The 15940-nt window shown below is 42.6% G+C and overlaps 1 protein-coding gene across 2 annotated transcripts in view; it reads left to right on the top strand.

Moving 5' to 3' along the window:
* Window positions 1-15940, top strand: part of FBXW8 (F-box and WD repeat domain containing 8) — a 106390-nt gene that overhangs the window by 24701 nt on the left and 65749 nt on the right. For both annotated transcript variants that reach the window (XM_006098248.3, XM_023762002.1), the window contains exons 3-4: window positions 4548-4712; window positions 8415-8503. In XM_006098248.3, coding sequence (XP_006098310.1) covers window positions 4548-4712; window positions 8415-8503 — 254 coding nt within the window. The remainder of the gene's footprint in view (window positions 1-4547; window positions 4713-8414; window positions 8504-15940) is intronic.

The following is a 15940-nucleotide window of genomic DNA, read 5'->3' as shown; positions in this document are numbered from 1 at the left end:
AAGTTTATTAAGCTAATAATTTACATTTAAAAATATTGTGGAGTTCTAGCCTGTTTGGGTCAGTGGATAGAGTGTCAGCCTGTGGACTGATGAGTCCCGGATTTGATTCTGGTCAAGGGCATGTACCTGGGTTGCAAGCTCGATCCCAGCCCCGGTCAGGCCGCGTGTGGGAGGCAACCAGTCAATGTGTGTCTCTCACATCGATGTTTCTCTGTCTTTCCCCTTCCCTTCTACTCTAAAAATCAATGGAAATATATCCTCAGGTGAGGATTAACAAAATAAAATAAATATTGTGGAAGTAAGACATGTGGACATTTTTCTTTAACTGCAATTTGTGTTTTAAAAGACTCTGAAGGGCCCTAGCCAGTTTGGGTGAGTGGATAGAGCGTCGGTCTGTGGATTGAAGGGTCCCAGGTTTGATTGCGGTCAAGGGCACATGCCCAGGTTGTGGGCTTGATCCCCAAGGTGGGGGCGTGTGCAGGAGGCAGCCGATCAACGATTCTCTCTCATCATTGATGTTTCTATCTTATTTCTCCCTCTACCTTCCTCTCTGAAATCAGTAAAAATATATTTAAAAAATAAAAGACTGAAGAATGATAAACACCAAGTTGCGATTACCATTGGAGGGAAGAGGATGTAGACACTGAGAGATGTATAGGAGTTTTAAACTTATTAGTAATATTTTATTTAAGTGGGGCTGGTGAGTCCATGAGTGTTTGTAATATTCTTTATACCTTTTTGTTTGCCTTCAATATTTAATAAAACAGACTCCAGAAGATTTGGTGGACCGTTAGTTCTGTATCGAGGATGATAGCTACAAATGAAGAAGGAAATCTGATAAAATCCTTTTGTTCATGGCACTTGACAGTCGATATGTGGGGTATTGTTGAGCCCTGAGTACCACATTTGAAGAGGGACACTGTAAGTAGATGCAGAAATATTCAGAAATAATGGGTATGAGAACTAGTGGTATGATAATTAGTTGGAGGAAACGGGTAGTATTTAGACCAAAGAAGAAACGACTAAGGGGAAATGCGTTGGGTGTCTTCAGCCATTTGAAGAACTGTCACGTGGAAGAGGGAATAGATTTATTTTCTCAAAAGGGCAAAAATCAGGGCCATAGGTGGAATCCGTTTTCTTTGTTTTCTTTTTGGTTAATCCTCAGCCGAGGATATTTTTTCTATTGATTTTTAGAGAGAGTGGAAGAGAGGCGAAGAGACAGAGAACATTGATGTGAGAGACACACATGGATTGGTTGCCTCCCACATGCACCCCAATTTGGGCCTGGAATCGAGCCTGCAACTGAAGTACGTGCCCTTGACTGGAATCGAATCCGCAACCCTCCTTGGGCCAATGCTCTAACCACTGAGCAAACCAGCTAGGGTGGTGGAATCTGTTTTCTAACCATGGAAGGAAGTACTTTTTAATAGAGTTGTCTTGCAGTGAATCAGACTGATTGGGGAGGTCAGCTCTTCACCAAAAGCCTTCTGCTGGCCAGGGATGCTGTGAGGAGCCTTCCTGTGATGGGGAGGTGTGCCTAGTTGATCTCTAAGACTCCTGGTACTTTTTCAGTTTCTAAACCATTGAAGACTTGAGCCAGTGTGACACCTTCAGCATTACAGTGTGACACCTTGGTTCAGAAGAATGACAGAAGCCTTGCACTTCTTTATGCTACCTGGTCTAACATCTGATACTGTGAATTGCATGCAAAATGGCCATGCCGTGACTTAGGTGATGTGACCATCACACCTAGAACTTGCATGCTCTCATGTACTGCAAAAACCTAATTAAGTAAGCCAGAACTTTAATGTACCATCAGAGTGCTCTGTTGGTCAATATTGCTTTGACATACCTTTTGTTGCATAAGGTATTGTAATAATGATTCTTTTTAATGTAGTTTGCTCGTGATGGAAAATCAGAAATTTTGAGGCAAACAAGCTGAGTTCTTGGATTCTGATTAATTTTCACTTTGTAAGTTTTAGCTTCTGCTGCCATGGAGCAAGTAGAGACCCACTATAGATCTAATGAAAGTTCTTTAATAAAAATATAAGGAAGCTAATGGCTTCCTTATTTAAAATAACATTTGGAGCAGCATAGTTTCATAATAAGGTATTTGTGTGTGTCCTGTAGTGCTGTGTCACGATCTGTACTAGTGTACGGCATATGTAGAAAGAATTACATTTATAGAGTACTTTTCTGTGAGCTCTTTTATTGAGATGCACAACGGTTCTCTTGGTAATGGCGTATGATTATTCACATTTTAAAGATGAAGAAATAAAGGTCCCTGGTCATAGTATTTAGTGTTGTAAAGGGCATTTTAGGGCCTCACACCCCCACCCCCACCCACCCCCCTGCCGTTTCACAGTGGAGGAAAGAGGTGCAGGGAAGACTAATGTGACTTTCTCATTGCAGCAGAGCTAGTTAGTGAAAGACCTGGCACTAGAATCTGGGTTTCCCCTCACAATTGTAACTAGTTTCCTATTACATCATGCTGCTTCTTGAATAATGGAGGCAGGCATCAAGACATGTTTCTGAAAATGTTATCAAACATATATACATATACTAGTATATCCCTATCACTTTATGTCTCCTTGGGGAAGTTATTATGTAAAGGAACTTTGCCATGCTATGAATTTTTTTGGTGCAGTGCAGATTCATTTTGAATGTAAAGAACTCCCTTACTGGTTTTTAAATTTTTATAGTTTTAAAGAAAAATTTATGAGAATTTCATGTGGCTTATGTCTTTTATTCTAGTAGTATGATATATTACATTGATTTTTATATGTTAAACCAACCTTGCATGCTGGGGGAGATTGCATTTAGTCATGGCATATAATCCTTTTCCTATATTGCTGGATTCAGTTTGCTAGTATTTTTTGAAGATTTTTGTGTATATTCATAAGGAATATTGGTTTGTAGATTTCTTGTGATGTGTTTGTGTGGTTTTGGTATCAGGGTAATACTGGCCTCCTAAAATAAGTTGGAAACTGTTCCTTCTTCTGTTTTTTTGGAAGAATTTGTAAATGATTGGTGTTAATTCTGCCTTAGGCAGCTGCAGTGTTCAACAGTTGTCCCTTATTGTTTTTGACAAATGCCCTGGAGATAGGATAGAGTGCTCTGAGTCAGGTCAGAAAAAGTCAGTCCTTCAGAATAGAGCTTTAAGCCAGCTGCCAGCCAGGTCAAATGGTGACAGTTCTCTGGGGGCGGCACCTTTGAGGAGCTGTAAATCCATCTGGCCCTTCCAGTGGCTGCAAGGCTGCTGGTTTTTACAGCGACGGTAGTTGCAAGGCTGTTAGTTTTCACGGCTACCATGGAGCTGAAGGAGGAGGATGGGATTAGCGTAAAGTAAAACAAAACAGAAGTTACGCTTCTTACCAAGATTCAGCCACTTTTCTGAATAAATGCGCCTCAAAATGTTGCAAGCCTTCAGTTAATTTCTAGAGTAATGAAAAACTTGATTTTGACACTTTTTGGCAGCATTCTTCTTGCTTTTACGGAGGAGCAGATTTTTGGAGATCTTTATTCTGCAATTCCAAAAGTTAACTCCCTACCAGTTCTTCATTAAGGGAGGCCTCCTTGTGCAGTGCGGTGTGCCATGCATGGGCTGCATTCTGTCTTGTGTACTTTCTTGTCTGTGTATTTGATGTCTTGAAGTGGCCCCAAGGGAGTGTTAAGGAGCACAGGTTACTGTAAACCACTGGTCACAACTCTTACTTGACTAGAAGTGAGTCAGATGGGCTGTGAGCAGAATGTCTAGCAGACCCAAGATCACGTTATCCACTGGATCCGTTTCTCGTCTTGCCAGCGGAGTTCATCTTTTGCAGTCTGCCCCACTTTGTACATTATCCGGTGGTGAAATAAATTCATCGTTCCCCTCAGTTGGGGTTGGAAGACAAAGAACTAATAGCTAAAACGGCCATTTCCTCTGGATACTGTTGGGATTTGAAATTCAGTCCAGACATAACATTAATTTCTCTATATCAGATCTTACAGTCCTGGTTAACAGCTTGAGTTTTCTGTTAAATATTTCTTAAGGTACACATTTAAAATCTAAGTTTTCACACATAACATAAATTTGAAATTCTCAGAGGAGCAGAAGTTTTAAGTTATGGATATTTATTTTATTACTGCTTACATTTCAGAGGCCATCGGTCTCTAGCTCTATAAGGCGGAAATACAAGTGCCTATTGGTAAATAAAGCGTTTCTGTTCTGAAAAACTGTGTGTGATTGTACATCTATTAACATGCTACAGCGTGTAGTTTTTGCCTTTTATGTATTTGTGTATTTTTCCTCTTATATAATACTTTAACCAAGTAGTCTAAAATGTGATATTAGATGACAATACAATTTTGAAATCTTGAAAGATAAAACTGGAAACATTTGCTTGTTGTTGTGTTTTTTTTTCCCACCTCGGAGTGTTTTGTTAATGAGACATTTTATACTGCCATAAACCCAGGGCAATAATAAAGGTGTTGATTGATTTTTGGATGACAAGGGGCTTCTCTAATTGCAGGGTTTGACATTTGTGTCACTTCTGCTGCTTTAGGTGAGCAAGACGTGGAAGGTGATTGCAGAAGATGAAGTGCTCTGGTACCGGCTGTGCCAGCAGGAAGGGCACCTTCCCGAGAGCAGCATCTCCGATTATTCTTGCTGGAAGCTCATCTTCCAGGAGTGCCGAGCCAAGGAGCACATGTTAAGAAGCAACTGGAAGGTAGGCAGTGGCCAATATTACCTGTAGAAGAATAGCTCCCTTACAAGGACTCGGGAATCCAAGCCGGGATTAATCACCGAGTCCTTCTAATTACAGCCTGAGGTTAACTGCCAAAAGCATAAGAGAGGATGATGGTGAACGCATCGTCTGCTGTTGGTGACTTGTTGCCCATTTTGTTCGCCACTAGAGTCTCTACCCCTGTTTCCAGCCACACTATTTGGGAGCATCCTGTTGTTTCCAGGATAGGAAGGGTGAGAGAGAGGCCAGGCACCTCCCTCGATGGGTAGGTCTTGGGTGTAGTGCTCAGTGCAGCCCCCTTCACTTTCACCATCTCTCTGGAAGGACCAAGAAAGCAAAGGCAGCACCTGAATACAAAAGAGGAGCTATTTTCAGGAAATGTCAGAGGGAGATTATTAAACGTCTCTAAGCACTGTCTTCTCTTCCCTCACATAACCTACTGGCTTACTTCCATCACATTTATCACTTCAAAATCTCTACAGAAATATTAGATCACAGCTAAGAATGTTCAGAGTGAAAGCGTTTCTGAAGGAATAACTATCAAGAGTAGTGTTGCCTAAAGCTGCTTGAGGCACGACCAGACAGCAGTGTGGTGGTTGTCTCTTCACACCTGGCTAGCTGGGTAGTCAGTTGTGTCGGGGGCACAGAACCATGCCCCTTCCTCTCCCTTAAAGGTCAACCCTAATGGACTCTGAGATTAACAAGCCTTTGCTCATTACTGATGGTGACATATTGCCTGTGTGCAATCAGGTTATGCCAGTCACCTCATAACCTGATCAGTGACCGATGCTCTTGATCTGGGCAGCCTCATACAGTTTCTAGCCAAGTTAATAAGAGCAGTGGTCTCGAAGTCAGGGTTTCTCCACCCAGCACTGGTGACACTGGGCTGGATAGTTCTTGTGGTGAGGGCTGTCCTGTCACTGTAGGATGTTGACCAGCACCTGTAGTCTCTACCTGGTAGATGCCAGTAGCATTTCTCTTTCTCTCCCAGCTGTGACAACCAAAAATGTCTTCGAATATCTTCAAATGTCCCCAGGAGGCAAAATTGCTCCTGGTTGAGAACCACCTTTCTAAGGGGAGTTAGCATAGCTATCCTTTCTTAGGCCATGAAGACAACCACTGCTAAATAAAAACCATACTGGCCCACGGTTTGCATCCTCACCAGATAATAAACTCATGTGGAGGGACCCGTAGTCCTCTTGCCTGTGTGCTTGAGTAAGGTCTGTGAGGGACATACGCGAGAGACAAAGCTGCTTAGACAGGCATGGGGGTTTGTGGGGACGGGCAGAAAGTAGAGGGTCTACCACTGGTAGGAGGCGCTGTAATTGAATGAAAGCTTGAGAGTTGGGCATTAACTAGGGCCTTTCTGTCTGAGAAGAAGGGATACTTTTGAGATTTGTGAGTGTGAGAGCTGCAGATATTCAGTGTGCCTGGCTCCCATTCAGAGGTGTCAGCCCCTGAGAGAGAAGGTAGCAGCTACGTTCTTTGTTTCCTCTTTGTATTAGAAAAAGCAAGAGGGGAGACAGGTACAGCTTCCCATTCAGGCCAGAGGTGGCAGAAGTGAAGATCTAAAGACCCACCTCATAGCATCTGGCACTCAGTAACAGTGTACAAGTTCCTTGCAGCTTAACTGAGCGTCTACCTGTTGTTTTTCTCTTACGAGCACAAAGCCCTCTGTTTGGTAAGTGCTCAATGAATGGTTGTCGTTTGAACTGGAGTCTTAACTGCAGGCAGCATGTGAGGGAGGCTTCTCTTTGGAGTGTCTTGGACCCATTTTTCTGACAAAATTACCTATGAGGACTACACAAGTGAAATGTCAAATGATAAATATTAGCTGTAGTGATGGGATTCTCATTGTGATTCTAGAATGAAAGAAAGCCCTATCAAAACATGAAAGGCAGTGTTAGAGCAAGTTGCTTTATCTTTGTGTGCCTTTGTTTTCTTATCTCTAAGTGAGGCTCAGAGTAGCCCTGCTCAAAGGGGGTGTGGGAGGAGGACTGTCTAATGATGTATCTAACGCTCCTGCAGAGCGTGGCTCACGTCCAGTGCTCAGTGAGCATTGGCTGGAGAAGCTCACAGGCCTTTGCATGAAGAGCCTGTGGTTTGGTGCTATTCGTGGTTGACTTCAGGATGGGTTGAGCAGGTGATTTGGTTTGGTATCTCCTAGGTCAGTGCCTGGGGAACCTGAGAACGGATCCCAAGGTTCTCAGATATTTCTACATAGTAACTGCATGAACTTACTTGGACGTGCAATTCAGAGCTATAGTGGAAATGATTTGATAAGCTGGTTATGGTGGCTATAGTATTCCTTTTCCTGGTTTTTGCAGTAACTCTTCTTACTCTGGCCTCTAGGATTTCTCTAAGACCAGAGTACCAGTGTGAGGTTGCAGCCCATGGGGTGGGGGCGCAGGGAGCCACATGGCAGACAGTAAATGCCATAAGCACGCAGGTTTTGATCTCAGGCCCTCTCCTTTTCTTTCACTACCTCGTCCCTCAAAAGAGCTTTGCTATTCTTGTGATTTTGTTCATGGCCCTCGCACAGAAGAGACTCAAGTCCTTCCCTTCCATCCCCATGTGTCCACTAGCAGGACAGCTCTACTTGAATGTGCCAGTTTTGTTGCTCAGCCTTGGACTTGGTCTTCAAGGGAGATCATCATGCAGATTATCTTACACAGTGCCTGGAATATAGCCACTTGAATGTTTTTAATGAAATGAATGTCATCAGCTGTCTCCTAATAATATGAGTAGTAATAAGAGTAGCTACCATTTATTGAACACTTGCTGTATGCTAACAACTGTGCTTAGCACTTACACGGCACTTATACACACTCTTTCTATCCTTGGTCCAGTCCAGCAAAGCTGAAGTTATGGTTACTTGAATGTTCTTGAATACCTTTATTCATGCTTACTTTTGGCTTAACTATTCTACTCTTCCCAACATCTCACATGTAAATACTTTATATTCCTTTAGATTCTCTTTATTTTTATTTTTAAAATAATTATATTATGTCTATATTTGGATTGATAATGATTGCCAGGGTACAAATAATTCAAGTTAGAAAGGGACATACAGTGAAAGATACATCTTTTTCTCGCCTCTCTTCACCGACTACCTGGTTCCTTCCTTAGGAGCAGCCAGTGTTATGGGTCTTAAGGTTTCCTTTAAATATTGTTCCCATGAACCTCTGACCTCTCAATCAGGAACAATGTCTTTCTTCCTTTTCCCCATCCTGATTTTTTTTCTTTGTGTATACTTTTTCATTTTATTCAGCAGGTTGTTTATAAGTGTTGTTAACAGGTAAAATAATCCTTCAATACTTTCTCTCCTCTGAACGGAACTTTTTAATATACTTTATACAATTTCTTAAGACTTGCCACATTCAGCCTTCTGTGGATTATAGTTATTTGTGCTCACATATTTCCTTCATATCCCCTTGAGGATGACGGGGCAACATCCCACACCCCCTCTAGTTCATTGTGTGTGTGTGTGTGTGTGTGTGTGTGTGTGTGTGTGTATGAACTTGTAAATGCTAACAGCTGTCATCTTGGTCCTTTTGAATGTCCAGATAACTTTGAACACAGTACATGCTGTAAAAAGTCACTGGGGAGCGTAGGTGAAAGCGGCATGCTTTGTCTCTGCTATCCACAGAATAACGTACCCTGCACCCCCTTTTCCTTATGCAGAATCGCAAGGGAGCCGTGAGTGAGCTGGAACACATTCCTGATGCTGTTTTATGTGATGTGCACTCTCACGACGGTGTTGTCATTGCTGGGTAAGCTAGGACAGTTTTTCACTTAACACTCTGTATCCTAAGGTCTTTTAGTTTTTCGTGTACCCCTTCTAAGTCCCAGTGACATTGTCCTCCCTGGGGAGCACGTGCGTTCATATAGATGGCCCATGTTGGGAGGACTCCATTCTCCGGGATTGGAGAACTCTGAAGTTAGTGGTGAGAAGCGAATGGTGCAGAGCAGATCCGTCTCAGTTTGTCTTTCCTAGCTTTAAAACCACTCTTGTGGCAGGTTATGTTAGATTTTCATTAAGGCCAACAGTTTGTATTTTATGAAGACATAAAAAAGTCAAGCAAGAATAATACGTGTTGGCACAAAGAGGTCCTGCTCTTGTGCTCTTGTTCTGAAGCTTTTATTACTGAGGAAGGGCTGTGGCCACACACAGTCTCCCTTCCCCACCACACAGTGCCTATTTGCTTTTTATTTGTCTCTGTGGCCAAGAAATTTAATTTTAGCTTCTGTAGATTCCTTTGGCTTCTGTTCTAAAAACCACTTTCATGAATTCTTCATATTTTACTACAGAGATGTGTTTATGTATTTCGTTAATGTATAATAAGGTCAATTTTCTTTTTCGGATGAAGATATTTTGAACTAGATTCTCACACTGTATACTTAGTGCTATAGAAACCAGGACATTTAAACTTCTCAGTCTGGATTGGCTTAGGCGTGAGCCACCCAAGAGAGGCGCCTACCTGCCAGAAAACAAAAACAAACCTTGGCCTTGACAACTTAGTAGTAGTCAAGTTTTTCTTTTAAGAAAAATCTCTCCTTAAGAAGCTTTCCTTAAAGAGCACCACTTGAATTGAAATTGCAGTCAGATTATTTTAATATTTTGTGGCATGCAATGCCTATGAAAAAGTCTTTTTGCTTTAAACGAGATATGCCTATGAGGAACCCTTATTTTCTTTTTTAGTTTCGTTTCATTTTATTTTAATTTTTTTGTAAGTGCAACTAAAAATTTTTTTCCCCATTACAGTTTACATTCTAGTAGCACTATAGAATTACTAGAGGCCCGGAGCACGAAATTCGTGCACAGGTATGGTCCCTAGGCCTGGCCTGTGATCAGGGCCATCTTCCCTGGCTGTCCACAGTGGGCCCCCTCTCCCCAGTTCCCCGTTCGCCATCGGGTGATCGGAGCCTGCCGGCCAGGAAAAGGGACCAAGAGGTGGTCAGTGCGCCTCATAGTGACTGGTCGAGTGGTTGTTCTGGTCGTTCCGCCATTAGGGTCAATTTGCGTATTACCCTTTTATTATATAGGATTATTTTAGAAAGCTTAACGGACCAGGAATCTAGACTGCATCCATCCAGTGCGGCTTGGGCTTCTGCCCCCACTGCTCAAGTGTGGGCCCAACAGCTCCTGATACAGAAGGTCCTTTCCTCCCACCAATTCTAGGTTCCATGTTAACTGTGAAAGGGACTGTCATTCTAGCTTGAAGGGGTCTCCTAATGTCAGAGACCTTTGAGGACAGAATGTGGAGATTGGACTGAGAGAGTCATAAAAGAAATTAGAAATAAAGGAGACTTTAATCTCAAAAGCCAATTGTGACTTTCTTATCTGGACATGGAGCTCACAAAGGCCGGCCGGTGCCAGTCCTTTTTCCCTGCCTCTGTGTTCCCTGGAGGCCCGCTCAACATTGCAGATTCTACAGCACAAAGCAAAGCGATGGCAGTTTGTGGATCGATAAGATGAAACTTGATCTGTGGGTCAGAGAGGCTCCTCACAGCGCCTCTTTCTAAGAGAACCTTACGTTTATGGCCTCACATCAGATACTTCATATCTTGCTTGTGTGTAGAGCATCTTGTGTTTATCATTAAAATTTTATCTGGTGGTTACGATGCTTGTTTTCTGGGTCAGGTCTTGAATCCCTTTTCATTTGAGACAGCGGTGTTTGTGGTTACCTCATTCCCAATCAATGTTGTATTCACCAGGCTTTCTACAGTTATGTATCTCCAAGGAGCTTCTTAAAGAGGCAGTGTCCACCTCATCATTTCTTTCTCTTCTGCTTATCTTGCTTATATTTTCCCCCTTCCTTTCCCTCTCTTTTTACACAAGTAAAATTTAGTTTGTATAGCTAGAGCTGAACTATGTAACATTTTTGCATGTAAGCCTACTAAATATATTTCATACAATTGATAGAGAGCAGAGACTCTTGGAAAGTCTCTTGCTTCTTTCCATCTTTTCAATCCTGTGTGTCAGTGTTCGTGGTGGGCAGTCACATTGTTCAGGCCTACACTAATTTTTATTATGTTAAACTCAGAGTTACCCAATCTTGGTGGTTCTTTATTCTCCTTTTCACACAGACCCAGGGTAGCCTTCCGATGCTCATTCACTCATAAGCTCACCTGAGACACTCGGGTACCTATCAGGCAAACAGGACCTGGGCCCTGCTTACTCGAGGCTTGTTTTTCCAGCAGAGGAAACACATCATTCTCAAAGCTTGGATCTTTCACATGTTGGTCCATCAGTCTTTGCTGCCCTTACTCTCTCATGGATGATCATTTCTGTTACCTTTTCCTAATGTTACAGAATTTACCAGGCGACCGAAAAACATGCAGGAGTACCTGGAGATACAGGAAAAACCCATTTATTTTCAGATGTTTCACACATACTAGTACAGTGACTCAGGGGGTCAGTTCTCCAAATCCTGAGTAAGCCAATATGGAGGAAGCTTTCTCTTCATACCCTTTGGTTTCTTTGTCCCCCAAATAAGGATCAGACTTCCGGACCTTTCGTGGGCTTTGCAAAAAGCCCCGTGTGTTGGGATGGTGGCCGTGAGACCACACCTAAAGGCCTGGCCTGGCGCCAGCACTGATAACCTTTGGGGTTATGTATTGTTCATGGTTTATGGCCTCTGTAAATGGGAGTATTTAGGTAAACAGGTCCTGCAAGACCAGATAATTAAGGAAGGGGCAGTGACTAGACTATAGGCGAACAGGAATGTGCATTAGGGATACAGAGTCAGGCTGCTAGCCCCCCACCCCCACCCCAAATGTCTCATTTTCCTCATCACTAATGTTCTAAGTCCTTTGAAATTTGTTTCCAACCCACCTTTCTCCTCATTACTCTCCTTAGTGTACCTTTGGATTTTTCTACACTGTTCTAATTAGTTACCTCTGACCACATCTTTTTAAAAATGGAAATGTAATTTACATACCATAAAATTCAACCTTTAAAATGGTACGTCAGTGATTTTGGTTTATTTACAAGGTTGTGCAACCATCCACCATTACCTATGATGAACATTTTCATCGCCCCCAAAAGAAACCCAGTCCCCATTCTTTAAAGCCCAATTCGAGTCTTGTCCCCGCCATAGATGCCCATAGCACTCTAGCCGGTGAACCCCCTAACTCCCACACCATCTCCCCTTCCCATCTCCCAGGGAGATGATGAGCTGCAGCTGATCGGGCATCTAACCCTGTGGCCTCACGGTTTCCTCAAAACACTTTTGCTTTATATTGTTATTTTAACTTTATAGCCATGTATTTTCTTTCCGGTTTATAAGCATCTTTTAAAACTGGCGGTGGCATGTAATATTTCATTAATGTCCATACAGTACTTACACATCATTTTGTCTGAAGTTAGCATTAAAATTTAATATACAGGCTGTTTCTCCCCCCACCTATATTCTACATTATGTAAGAAAACTGGAGAAAATCCTAATTTCTCTTGTCTGTTCTCAGATTCCTTAGTTTTTGCAACTTAGAATCATATGATTTTATTTATTATTTATTTAGTTATTCATTTTAAATATACTTTTATTGATTTCAGAAAGGAAGAGAGAGAAACATCAGTGATGAGAGAGAATCATTGATTGGCTGCCTCCAGCACGCCCCACACTGGGGATCGAGCCTGAAACCCGGGCATGTGTCCTCAACTGGAATCGAACCCGGGACCCTTCAGTCCGCAGGCTGACGCTCTCTCCACTGAGCCAAACTGGCTAGGGTGAATCATATGATTTTAAACCTGGAAGGCATGTTAGAGATTGTCTATTCCCAAACACTCATTTTGTGTGAGATAACTGGTCCAGAGAGGTCCAATGAGCCAGGATTGGCACGCGTGCCCTGGACCACTGTGCTGTCCCTCTGCAGTGTCCACACATAGAGCCTGCATCGGGGCTGCCTTCGCCAGCCCTCCTTTGTCATTCTGACTGCTTGTCTGTTATGGTATCATTTTTGTTTTTCTTTTGTGGCACACATCTTTCTTTTCTGTTAAAAATAAAAGCAGCAATAAAGCCATGCTGTTTTTGTAAAACTGTTAGAGAGTGGAGAAGAAAGCCATCTAAATCTTTGCATGCTAACACAACTCTGGTTATGGTTTTTGATGTGTGTAGTTTATTTTTCAGTAGGTTTTTAAAATACATATTTTTACATAATATAATCATAGCCTACATTACACTTTGGCCTTCCCCCCTCACTAAACTGATGTTTTTTTCATGTTATTGCATACATTTCATTACATTCTTTATTTGTTGCAGAAGCTCCTAGGATATAATTATATCCTAATTTTCTTACTCATTTACCTAGTACTAGACATTAAATTCATTTCATGTGTTTTGTTATTATACAGTGTGAATATTTTCTGTATAGAGGTTTTCAGATTTTTCCCTTTTTAGTACTGTAAATCTTATTTAAAAACTATAAAACACATACTTATTATAGAAACTTTGAATTCCATAAAAGTGGGTAGACTAAAGAGTTAAAGTTCTTCCATTACCCTCCCCTAGTCTAATTGTTTTCCTAGGCTAGAGTCCCATAAGTGGAGTCGATAGATTTAGAAGAATGAATTCTAGGTTAAATTATTTTAAATTGCCTCATAACCCTCAACTTCTTTCTAATTTAACTTTTTGGGTTGACGTCTAAACCATCCCTCAAGCCTGCTCTCGGAATAAACCTGCTTTCCATGAATACCATAAATAATCAGAGGACACGCCCCTTGTTCACTACCCACATCTTAGCCTCCTGCAGGCGGGCTTCCTTCCCAGCCCTCCCACTGAGCTACACTCTCACATTCCCAGGGGGTCGCAAACCAATGGCCTTTTCTTGCCCCCTCCCCATCGGCCTCTTGGTACTGTTGGATCTTGTTGACTGGACCCCTCTTAAAATGTGGAGCCCATGAATTGAGCATCTTTGTACCCTCAGGCCCTAACACCAGTCCTAGCACCCAGGAAACTGGAGGGGAAAGAAAACTCCTCATATGTCTGAGACCCTGCACTCTCTGAGCTTCCTCACTGCATCTCTGACCCGCCTGCCTCCTGCCCTGGCTTTCCTCTGGCCTTTTTCTGCGCCCATTTGGCCCTTTAGCACATTCCCAGAAACTGCCTGAGCCAATTGTTTTCTTTGTTGTTAGGTAAGTGAAGTTCCTTCAACCGTGACGAAGTCATTCAGACACTGCCTTTACTTCGATTTTCCAGCTAAAATTTCCTATTTCTTTAACTTGAGAAAACTTTGTGTTGCAAAGCCACCAATCTCTATACAATAAGCCACCTGTCTGTTTCTCTTGGGGTTCAGCCTCTGGCTGCACTTTCTCTGGGATCTGATATCACTCCTGAAATATCATGCGGTCCAGTGTGTGCTTCCCTTGTATTTACAAAAAGAGATGTTATCTAGAAAGTTTGTTGATAATAAGTGATCAGAAAGTGTGTTTTTTGTTTGTTTCTTTCTTTGTTTTATTTTGGTTTTTGGTGGTGATAGCTCTGAGAATTTTAGAATGTTTTTCAAATTGTTTTTATCACTGAGGAAAAAGGGTGAAGAAACGAGGCTATGAAAGCATCCCTGCACTGTTCTGTGATGCCCAGGCCACTCTTGCTTCCCAGGTGCACTGTGGGAGGGAAGAGTGTTGAAAACAGATGATGTCATGAGTTCAAAGAGGTCACATTACAGAACCCGAGATGTAGGTCTAGGTATAATTTGCCAGAAGCATATTTCCTGTGCTGCCACCTAGTGAAGGAGAGCATCTCAGGTAAAACTTACAGGAGAAAGTCAGACCCGGGTCACTGGAGGCCTTGTGAGCTCTGCTCTGCTAACCATGAAGCTATTAGCCCATCAAAAGCTTTTATCAGAGGCCCAGGAGTGTGGTGGTGTTTTGCTATAAACTCCCTCCTCACTGTTATTAAGATTCCTAAGTGTGAAGCCTGTCAGTTTGCATAAGAAAGCACCCTTTTCTGTTTACATTATAGGACCATTTCCCCCACTTTTGGTTTTTAAAATGTCAGGCACCGTCTTTGTATTGAGGTTTTTCTCAATACTCCTAAGTGGTTTTCCACTGATAGGATATGCCTTTTTAGGATACAGTCCCCACCTTTACTACAACAGTGACTCACTGGGTCCATGTTTCTCGTCTGCCGAGTGTGGGTGGAGGGAAAAATGTATCATTTAATGTTGCAAAAGATTAGCTCTCTCCTTTCCCTAAAAATACTCAGTTGTCCCATTTGCTCTCATGCCTTTTATCCATCTCCATTCCCTTCAGTGCAAGCATGCCACATCGCTCTCAAGCAGCCAAGTGACTTCTGACTGTCGTGGTTTTCATTTTTATTAGCTCTGTCTGTCCACACAACCTGGACATCAGATGTGAGAGGGTTTCCAGTCTTCCTAGGTAGGAAGCAAAATTTTGAGCTAGTTTATATATGCACTGAATCTCTGGTTGGTTTAGTTTGCCTAGTGGCACTTACAGTAGAATGTTAGCCTTATTCTTAGCCACTTTTTCCTCCAGTTATTCCAATAATTAAAAATGTGCCTTTGTATTAACCAGGTACCGTGCCAAAATATGGCTTTGATCAGAGATAGTGTATATTTGCCCTGAATTTTTAAAATATTTTCTATTCAGGGGCCAAAGACCTCAAGGGTGGTATAGTCAATACTCTACTAGTTTCATGTTGATATGGAATTTTTGGACTGGAACCCGGATTCTTTGTCTCCTGGAGTCGTAGAATGAATCCATGGACAGAGGGTATTATAGCGAAGGTGGAGATTTATTGAAGAACAAATACAGACTCCCACGTGGGGAGAGGGAAAGAATCCCACAGAATGGACTCCCATGTGGGAAGAGGGAAAAGGGTCCCACAGACTTCCTGTTTCCATCTACACTAATAAAAGAGAAAGATGCAAATTGACTGTACCTTCATGATGCCTACCAGCCAATCAGGAGTGCATATGCAAATTAACCCAACAAAGATGGTGGGTCCATTTGCATACGCAGGTGCTGAGCTGCCGGGGGCTGGGCGGGACGCTTGCTGACGACACAGGCGTTCCGCACTGCCCCAGCCACCCCGCACTGCCCCAGCCGCTCCAGGCCTCTGGGCAGCGTGGGAAGGCGGAAAGGTGGCTCCGGCTGGAGCGAAGGCGGTGCTGACAGCCAGGGGAAGGAAGGCCCATTCTTGTATGACTCTTCATGCATCGAGCCTCTAGTGGTTTATAAAGGCTGC

This window comes from Myotis lucifugus, unplaced genomic scaffold (genome assembly GCF_000147115.1).
Source record: "Myotis lucifugus unplaced genomic scaffold, Myoluc2.0 scaffold_226, whole genome shotgun sequence".
Classification (NCBI taxonomy): Eukaryota; Metazoa; Chordata; class Mammalia; order Chiroptera; family Vespertilionidae; genus Myotis; species Myotis lucifugus.
Note: the sequence above shows the minus strand (reverse complement) of the source record. Positions and strands in the feature narration are given on the sequence as shown.